This window comes from Mytilus galloprovincialis, chromosome 12, assembly GCF_965363235.1.
Source record: "Mytilus galloprovincialis chromosome 12, xbMytGall1.hap1.1, whole genome shotgun sequence".
Lineage (NCBI taxonomy): Eukaryota > Metazoa > Mollusca > Bivalvia > Mytilida > Mytilidae > Mytilus > Mytilus galloprovincialis.
The window spans coordinates 8327714-8338393 of record NC_134849.1 but is presented as its reverse complement, the minus strand read 5'-3'; the positions used below and the strand labels follow the sequence as shown (position 1 = coordinate 8338393).

Sequence of the window (10680 nt, the reverse complement as noted above, 5' to 3'; positions counted from 1 at the left end):
CTAATGCAACGTTGATAAATCTCTAAAAAAAACAAAGTTTTGTATCCATATTAAATAGATAATTGTTAACCCACATACATATATTTAACAAAATATTTTGATATCATTCGGTTGATGAATCCTTTATATAAAATTGCCAAACACTTTTTTCAGCTTTGAGACTTTACTTCCGTTTCCGTCCTTTTCGCATTTGCTTGAAAACAAAAGTGTGGTGTTCTTTTAAAGCTAAGGCCAATCGGCAACCTACATTTTGTTTTATTTGACATCGTCAATAAATTGTAATACACAACTAAAAATGGCATCAAAAGACGAACTTGCCTGCGTATATGCCGCTCTTATCTTGGCAGATGATGAAGTAGCAGTAACGGTGAGCGACGACGTGTTTTGCTATAACTCTACTTTCGTTTTCTTCTTTCTAGTTAGAGTCCCGACTCTTCTTGAGTGTATAATGACTCTTGCTCATTAAAGTACAAAGCCTTTCCTCTTCCGTTATCATATTCAAAGTAAACTAAGTCTGTAATCTGGTACACCTCGTATTTCGTAATAATGATAAAATTGTCTAGTAGTCTACATAACCAGATAACCCATGTGTATTCATGAAAGTTTAAACCATTTGCTATTATTATCGGATCTGAGATATTGTCATTTAGTTTTCTGTTAAACAATTTGTAAAAAATATGATCTTTACGTGTAAACCAAAGATCCAAACATTGTTGCACTCAACCCTGGTGTGGAATTTTGTCCAACCAGTATGGTGCCAGTGGCAGTGTCATTCCTTTCATATTTTTATATGGAAAATGATAATTGGAATATACATGTATGCTCTTCTTGGTAATATACTTAAAAGAGAAAAAACTAAATAACATGAATTTTAGTGTAGAAATATTGATGAATTACTTTTTTGTCAGAATTCTGTGAAGAATTACTTTTCCCATCAATGACTGATGAACCAGCCGATCTAAATTTTGTATCTATCTAAAAATCTACCTTTTTCAAGTTAAGGGGTCATCCATAATTGTCAACCATTTTCCAAAGTGTACAAAACGTACACATGGGGGGAGGGGGTTAGAAAATCAACATTTTTACCGTACGCTTTTTTTTAATTTCCGGAATTGATATCGTTTCCGTAGGGAAAGTCGATTAACAAAATCGAGAATTGGCTTGGGTGTGTTTCTCTTCTTATTTCTTCTTTATTATTTTCACTTGATATTGATTTCGATATCATAATTCTACTCAATCGGGATTGAACGATTAAAAGATCAAATCATATGAAAACTAAATCTTTCAAAAATGTGAACTAGTAAAATTATTTAAACAAAAAGTTTGCAAGCATTTCTCAGTACCCCCGATTGTCAATTTCACCTGCTTTATTATAGATCGTTATCGTTATTGTTCTACTCTGTTTAATAAACAAAATTGATGGAAACACTATATTCTTTGAATGTATTTATTTTGACAAGACGCCATTTTGTGAAAAGATTTTCAACTGGTCTTTCGATTAATTTCCTTGTAATGCATTCCAAAATAGTAAACCAGTAAACTGGAAGTAAACTTATTTTTCTTAGTATAAGCCTCCTTTAATTAGGAGCACCCCCATATGAAGTTTAACCTTAACTTAAAAAATATCCAATGTATGTACACGTTACAGTATATATACATCAACGATAATAGTGCCACGAATGGCATATTTACAGGGACCTTTTAAATAGAAATACAGGCGGGAAATTTAAAAACTCAAAATGTTTTTAAACATTACACTTTTATTGATTGCTGTCTTGAGCTCTGATTCCATCAACAACTATCAGTCCATACTTTACCAATGCAACATAACCATGCATTTCCCTTTCTTTGATTCTTAGCATAATTTATGTGCCCTTTTGTTAATCTTTTGCATGCTCTAGGTGCCCTTTTTCATTGGAGTTACCATTCCCACTGTGTGATAGGGGAAACACTAATCTATGTACTCTTTATTCTGACAAAACACAAGCATCACAGATAGATGTCTTCAAATAAAACAGTCAGATATGTTTTAGTTTTTTTTTTCAATGCAAGTTTCTATATCAAACTAAAATATAATAGACAGGATCTTCTTTTTATTAAGAATGACTAATTCTTCTCTTGAAATCTGAAAATGGTTGATGTACACTTTTTGAGGGAGGGTGGGGGGTCTGAAAAAGTGTACGTTTTGTACACTTGGGAAAATGGTTGACAATTATGGATGACCCCTAAGTTACAAACATGCATATTGCCTATTGGAAAATTTTAGTTTTGGAAGAATCTTGACAAAAAAGTCCCCTTTATGTTTATTTTTCATATAACAATGTAACATTCATATTTGCCATGTAAATGATATTTTGTTGTTTTGTTGCTTAAACTTATTTAAGTTGTATATCAGACTTCTGCACCAATTTCAAATTTGCTATCTTTTATTTTTCAGGCAGAGAAATTGAAGACCATCCTGAAAGCATCCAATGTCAGTGTTGAGCCATACTGGCCTGGTAAGATTAAATATTTGCATTTCAGAAAGACATTTCTTTGACTTTAAATGGATATTATGAATTCCTGGTAGTGCTAGACTTCTGTATAATGGTTTTGTGTTCACATGTTAAATTAAGACTAAAACTTTAATGCAAAATGTACTGATATATATAATACAACTTTGACTACCGGTTCTACTGATTTATCATAACCAGAAAATAGATAACCAAAGTTTTGTAACCAAACGAATACAACTCTAAAATTTTGTGGAGCAAACCAGTCTAAAAGAGTTATGGGAAATCTTGAGCCTAATATTATGGGGACGAAGTCCCCAATAACAGTAGAAAAATCAATAAAAAAAAAAAAAAATCGGGGAAAATTTTCCCGAATTTTTCATTGTACTAATGAACTCAAAATCGTTCAATTTTTTTTTTGTCGTCTTTTTTAATTTCCGGATCTGCGCAGAACGCAGAAATCTACTTCCTTTTTCCGGTCTTGTTGTCGTGAGACTTTGATTGGTCTAGTAAAATATAGGAACTCAAGGAACACAATACCAATATTTCATTTTTAATCATTCTTTGTCTTTGATATGAATAAACGTTACCTGATGCATTGCGTTATTTTGTTTACATAGAACATGACGTCATAACTTAAATAACGTCACAAGTAAAATCCCTAACAACAGAACCAAAATCGGAAACGTTACGGTATTTCCGTTTCTTTATTTCACAAATATTTTAAAAAGTTACAAAAAAAATAATCATAACGACTTCGTCCCCATTCACAGGTAATGCCTGCCTCATATTATCAACACATTGCATGTTAGATGTTTTTAACCCTTTCCTCCATAATGACGTCTTTTGACGCCACCGCCTTTACTCCATAATGACGCCTGTGTAGTACCTCAGTTGAAACGCTATGTCTCCAAAATGTCTGCATCAGACTTTAAAAAAAAATGTATCCAATATGAAAAGGAGATTCATGAGAATATCTGAATTGAATTTCATTGATGATATATTAGTTGTCACAATGCATTAACACTTTAAACCTGATGATTTTTTTTACTGAAAAAAATCCTATGCGAATCAAGTATTTAAAAAAAAATATCCATGGAGTAAAAGGTTAAACGTGTGGAGACTTGATCCTTTGCTCTGGCTTAAGTATTTAATTCTTAATATTTAAGTACATTCAATATAGAATGAAATCCCTGTATTTAATACACATGTAGTGTAGCTTTATATTATTGGAAGAATCGTTTTACTAGAACTCCAGCCTTTCAAAATTTTTGAAGATTGCTTTAGAAAATAGTCCATGGATCTGCATTATGGCCTAAATTAATATATTGTTTCCTCAATCCAGACCCTGCCAAGCCAGATGTGGGTAGGTAAATGGGGAAATTATTATTTATTTTTTTTAAAGCTGGGACAATATAGGTAGATACAGCAAAACTAAAAATCAGATATATGAATAAAACAATATTTGACTTAGTTTTGACAATAAAATTTTACGAGTCGGACCATTTTTGCATGGTCAGTCAGGATTGGGGAAACAAACAATATTTTATTTTAGGATTAACACATCTATATTTTAACAGGTTTGTTTTCCAAGGCATTGGAAAGTGTCAATGTTAAAGAACTGATAACCAACATCAGTAGCGGTGTAGGAGCTGCCCCAGCTGGTGGTGCACCTGCCGCAGCTGCTGAAGCAGCACCAGCCAAAGGAGGTTAGTAAACAGTCAAATTTTAAAAAAAATGTTATTCTATCATACATTTTCTTTTTGTTGTACATAGAAATAAGATGTTGTTGTACTGAGCCAACTCTCCATCCAAGTCTCAATGTTTAAAAAGTAAACAATTATCGATGAGAGTACAGCCTTTAAAAAGGACCCTTGGCTCGCACCAAAACAGCAAGTTAAAAAGGGTCCCAAAGTGACTATTGTAAAACCATTCAAAAGGGGGAAAAAACAACCAAAAAAATAGAAACATTTGCGAACCATGACAACCTTGGATCAACAGGATCCTGACCTGCAACAGGTTCAAACAAATACAGCTGGTTAAAACATTTTTAATAGGCACCAACCTTCATGTATGTAATCTATAATGATACTTCTGTTTGACTGTTTTATCTGATTTTTTGTAGCCGACAAGAAAGAAGAAAAGAAGGCTGAAGAATCTGACGACTCCGATGGCGACATGGGTTTTGGTAAGTATTATTTCTACAAATCTCATTGGAAGTGAAGAAGATTAGATCAACTTTTTCAAGTGATTTATTTTATTGTGGCAGTTTTTTGTTTTTCTGGGAGGCTTTCAAAAACATTCTCTAGAATTTGTTGTTGGAATACACAGGAAAAAATCTAAACATATTTTGGTATTCATAGTTTTTCATTTGTTTGAAATTGAAATCTGTCTAAAACTTGCCTATAACATTTTGTTTTAATTAACACTATTGTATATTATTCAAAGGTTTAACACAACAGTAATAACATTGTATTTTCTCTTTGTAGGTTTGTTTGACTAAACAAAGAAAAGACTCATACAGCAGACTTTTAATAAATAAGAAAAAACTTCACAAATCTGTTTTGTTAAACCTCTTTTAGTAAAAGCATAAATGTAGTTTCTTCTGTTGCACCATACAGCCTTCAACAATGACAAATACCCATATTAAGCTATATCAACCTATTGTTGGATCTTTAACTTAAATGAAGATCAGTTTTATATGAGAAAATATCTGAACCCCATTTTAAGCTATAACAACTTGAAACTAGTTGTTAGAGCTTTATCTTGAATGAAGATCAAGTTTTATATACATGTGCACACTGGCCTGGTTCCTGTTCCTGCAATTACTTAAATAGCAGTTACTGTACATGGCTGTGGGTTGTGATAATCAAATATTTGCTGGTTTCTACACAATTGTTGAATAAAAGCCCATCGTTGCTTTATATAGTATTGGTACAAATGAAATCCATTTTTGAAGACGCATTAATGTTCATTGCTGGACATCACTGGCTTTACTGATTAAATTGGACTCGCAAGAGAAAAATTGTCGACACCATAAATATTTTATTTTGTGCCTGTGTCCCAGGTTCCTAAAGTAAAGATGATTAATAGCTCAAAGTACAGCCGGTCTAGGTTCTTTGCTTATCACTTGGTATCCAAAACAAAAGTCTTATGTGAAACTACTAGACTGAACTTTGCCATGAATTTTATTTGAAATTTAGTCTGATGACCGCCTGCCAATCAGGATGGCTTACAGCTTAAAACAAAAGTGTGAATTGCAAATATTTTGAAGAGGACTTTTTTTATGTCTAATCTTGAACTATAAATAGATTTGGAGATGTTAAAATAATCACCAAGACCAGGCCCTTGCGTAAGTGTGCACTGTGTTCAGTTGATAAGAGCAAAGGTCAATTTTTGTCTGGCCTGCAAAGATGCAGTATGCGAGCCATGGATATTGATATTTGGGGGCAATGGCTTAAATTATTAGTACAAAGCTTTCTTTACATTTCAAAAGGTTGAAGACCCGAATTCTTCATATCTTCTTGACCTCATTTTCGTTGGTCAGCAATTGTGATTAAAAAAAAATAAAAATCCAGAGGTCCTTTTCGTTTTATGAATTTTTATGCCCCCTACGGTAGTAGAGGGGCATTGTGTTTTCTGGTTTGGGGGTTCGTTTGTCCCGCTTCAGGGTAAAAGTTTTGGTGAAGGTAGTTTTTTGGAAAGTTTGCTATAGCTATCTATATTGAGTATGTGGCTATATGGGCGATTGGTCTGTTAATCGGGTTGGTTATACGTCTGTTAAGAGCAAAATGCAAAATGTTATGTTAAACTTTATTAAATATACAGATTTTTGGCATATTATAAGAACCAAATTAAAGAAAGAAAAGTGTCTGACAAAATGATATCTATCATAGAACATTTTCCACCTGTAAAAACATTTCATAGTCTGCGCAGTTTTCAGTAAAACTAAAAGGCGTCGTGCATGTACGTAGAATTTAAGCTTATACGCATAGCAATTCAGTTTAATAAAAGGCGAAACGAACAATTTTAGATATAATTTAATGGACACGAAATAGTACTTTGGTTCTTAAAAATAAATTGACAGTAGTAAATATTTAATAATTGTAATATAACGTGAATAATACCACGTTTTAGAGAAAATTAAGGGAATAAAGTCTGTTAATGGTTTGGACAATTGAAATTGTGTCAGTTAAGAGTTATTTAGCCACGACAATAGTTTTGCTACCTTTATATGTTCCCATTGAAAAAGTTAAGGATGAGATGTTCTTGAGTAAAAAAAAATGACAATACGGTGAAACAGTATCCTCCTAGTAAGAGCATTTCTTTTTTGACTTTCTTTGCATTTTTTTGAAGGGTGTGTCACTTCAATATACAAGCGTGATATGGATTGGCCGCTGAGATATGCATGAATTTATTTATTATTAACGTTTTCAATCAGCCTTAATTTTTTGTGTCTGTTCAAAGTAGCACGTTCTCGAATCCGACTAAAAGTGCCTTTCTAATACAATACAGGGTACATATAACGTGTTGTCGTTTTCATATGCAAATGATATTTGTCACTTGACGTTAAACCCTAATTCGTCAGCATCGTCCAATTGGTTGTTTTCTTCTATTACTTAATCATATATAATTGTTTACAACTCATTCTAAAGAAGTAATGGAAACGAGCGAATGCAACTACATTTGGTTATCTTAAGTTTTTATTCCGTTTAGTTCCTTTCTACATAAGTGCAGAGGAGAACTGCAGTTGTTCGCATGTAAACTTCTAGCATTTGTCACCAATATGAGTACATTGCGATTCATTACTGTTTCAACACCCATGGGTGTTTCATGTCTGTATCCTTAAACAATTATTATTTTTTCTCTCTTTTTTAGCAATGCATCACTCTCTACTGCCCTTATCTATTATTCTATATTCTGTTTCTCCATCCTGACTCTTGTGTATACCATGAGGGTCCAGATTCTTTATATTTTAGCATCCCAATATATTTCCCATTCTTGGATGAAATTAATATTACTTTAATAGTGTCTTAATATTACACTTTTTGAAACCATTTTTATCAATTTTCAATTTCCATTGTCTAAATTGTCCATTGTTCATGTGTTGTTTCCGTATATTTTATGTTTCATTGCTCGTGTTGTTTCCGTATAGAGCCTACCCATTTGATCCGATAACACCCCATATAGCAATAAAATTATACTTTTATTGCCATTCATAACTCTTAATAGACCAATTAACAGACCAGGTTTTAAATAAAGATTGATTTATGTCACCAAAATACAGTTTTTCGTGTAGATTTTTCACACAATGATATCAATATCTTTAACAAACATAATGCCTGTCTTTTTACGATGTTCAAAATATTGCATGCAAGTAAATTCAACCAATGTGTCATTTTGTGTACATTTTGTGTGTGTGTAAAATGTGTATAAGTTTATTGATGAGTAACCCGCCTTTTCATTTTATAGATCGTACATCGAAGCTAGAAAAGTAATAATTACGCCACTGGATTCAGTGCATTGAATTATTTTGTTAGACATGAATTATTTTTATGATAAGAATATATTTAAAAAGTAACACAATGAAACATTCTGAAGTTTTAATGATTTTCTCGATAACACCTGATTAACAGACTTTAGCCAACCCGATTAACAGACCAACCGCCGATATAGCCGCATACTCGGTTAGCCGAGTGTCCGCCGTGTATATACACGGGTCATAATCACAAGGTTGACACTACTAAATTCAATCATCGTCAAATTGTTCCCTATTGTAGTATCTTTAGCAGTAAAACTTTCTAAGATGACTATTCGAATACTAAAAATCTGGACTTAAAATAAGGCGTATAGGTACAGTTTTCAATTTGTTAGCGGGCATGACATAAAACAGCGAATCAAAGAGTTCAACATTATTTATAACTAAATTAATAAATATATTAGGACAATGCTGTTGATTAAAAAATACTCCATTCCAGGACCTTTTGTTTTCCAAATAATTAATATTACTAATAATTGATAAGTTCCAGGTCGACGGATTCAAACAGAAAGATTTTGAAAGCAGAGAAAACTGCATCTTATATTCGACATGACTTTATCAGATGACAATCCCAATACTAAAATAAGGCTTTCGCATAGTTATATACTTTAATTGAGCCACGGACCCAAGATATCACGGGTGTGTTCTAGTGTGTACTAGGTTTCAAATTGATTGGACTTGAACTACCTCGACCAAAAACTTTAACCTGAATGGGACACACAGACGAATGGACGGAAGGACGGACGGACGAACAGACCAGAAAACATAATGCCCATAAATGGGGCATAAAATGAGAATTTTGGAAATTGCTGGCGAGACAATGGTTTAGTTTGAAAAATCAAAACTTTGATTAAATACATATTTGAAATAATACACGTCTATAAACTACATGACCTATTTGAAATAATACACATATACAGTTGCAAACTTTCCAGAGGTGCTATCCAGCACTTTGATTTATAAAGTTGTAGTCCCATCAACTTGAAACTTAGTACACATGTTCCCCATGATATGATCTTTCTAAATTGAAGTTTTGACCCCAATTTAATGGTCCACTGACCATAGAAAATGATAATGCAAAGTTCAGGTTAAAGTATTTGGTCAAGGTATTTTAATACGACCGCAAAAATTGAAAATTTTTTGGTCGTATATTGGTATGACGGCGTCGTCGTCCGAATACTTTCAGTTTTCGCACTCTAACTTTAGTAAAAGTGAATAGAAATCTATGAAATTTGAACACAAGGTTTAGGACCACAAAAGAAAGGTTGGGATTGATTTTGGGAGTTTTTGTCCTTACATTTTAAAAATTGGGGGCCAAAAAGGACCCAAATAAGCATTTTCTTGGTTTTCGTACTATAACTTTAGTTTAAGTAAATATAAATCTATGAAATTTTTACACAAGGTTTATGACCACAAAAGGAAGGTTGGGATTGATTTTGGGAGTTTTTAGTTCAAACAGTTTAGGAATTAGGGGCCAAAAAAAGGGCCCAAATAAGCATTATTCTTGGTTTTCGCACAATAACTTTAGTATAAGTGAATAGAAATCAATGAAATTTTGACACAAGGTGTATGACCACAAAAGGAAGGTTGGGATTGATTTTGGGAGTTTTGGTCTGAACAGTTAAGAATTAGGGGCCCAAGTAAGCATTATTCTTGGTTTTCGCACCATAACTTTAGTATAAGTAAATAGAAATCTATGAAATTTGAACACAAGGTTCATGACCACTAAAGGCAGGTTGGGTTTGATTTTGGGAGTTTTGGTCCCAACAGTTTAGAAATAAGGGGCCCAAAGGGTCCAAAATTGAACTTTGTTTGATTTCATCAAAAATTGAATAATTTGGGTTCTTTGATATGCCGAATCTAACTGTGTATGTAGATTTTTAATTTTTGGTCCTGTTTTCAAATTGGTCTACAATAAGGTCAAAAGGGTCCAAAATTAAACTTAATTTGATTTAAACAAAAATTGAAACCTTGGGGTTCTTTGACATGCTGAATCTAAAAATGTACTTAGATTTTTTATTATTGGTACAGTTTTCAAGTTGGTCCAAAATTAAACTTTGTTTGATTTCTTCAAAATTGAATAATTGGGGTTCTTTGATATGTCAAATCTAACTGTGTATGTAGATTCTTAATTTTTAGTCCCGTTTTCAAATTGGTCTACATTAAAAGGGTCCAAAATTAAACTAAGTTTGAATTTAACAAAAATTGAATTCTTGGGCTTTTTTGATATGCTGAATCTAAACATGTACTTAGATTTTTGATTATGGGCCCAGTTTTCAAGTTGGTTCATATCAGGATCCAAAATTATTATATTAAGTACTGTGGAATAGCGAGAAATTTTCAATTGCACAGTATTCAGCAATAGCAAGAGATCTTCAATTGCACAGTATTGTGCAATAGCAAATATTTTCAATTGCACAGTATTGTGCAATAGCAAATATTTTCAGTTGCACAGTATTGCGCAATAGCAAGAAATATGTAATTGCACAATATTGTGCAATAGCAAGAAATTTTCAATTGATTGGAGTTGTCTTTCTTTGTCCAGAATAGTAGTTGAATCAACTTAAATCATTGTTTTATACAATATACAATGTATATTCACTTTTACTACCAACTGATAAATTAAAACAATCTTTACCATTCAGTGAT

At 32.6% G+C, this 10680-nt stretch overlaps 1 protein-coding gene across 1 annotated transcript; it reads left to right on the top strand.

Annotated features, from left to right (window-relative positions):
- The first annotated feature begins 168 nt into the window (after positions 1–168).
- On the top strand, positions 169–5050 carry LOC143053976 (large ribosomal subunit protein P1-like). Its single transcript, XM_076226801.1, has 5 exons — positions 169–367; positions 2438–2498; positions 4073–4201; positions 4618–4680; positions 4982–5050. The coding sequence occupies exons 1-5, from the start codon at positions 296–298 to the stop codon at positions 4993–4995; spliced, it is 339 nt and encodes a 112-aa protein (XP_076082916.1). The 5' UTR covers positions 169–295; the 3' UTR covers positions 4996–5050.
- Positions 5051–10680: the final 5630 nt, after the last annotated feature.

Excerpts from the sequence above, each read along its gene's own strand:
- LOC143053976 (XM_076226801.1), top strand. The coding sequence starts at position 296 with ATGGCATCAAAAGACGAACTTGCCTGCGTATATGCCGCTCTTATCTTG. Across the intron at positions 368-2,437 it reads ATGATGAAGTAGCAGTAACG|GCAGAGAAATTGAAGACCAT; the intron begins GTGAGCGACGAC and ends TTTATTTTTCAG. Across the intron at positions 2,499-4,072 it reads TGTTGAGCCATACTGGCCTG|GTTTGTTTTCCAAGGCATTG; the intron begins GTAAGATTAAAT and ends ATATTTTAACAG.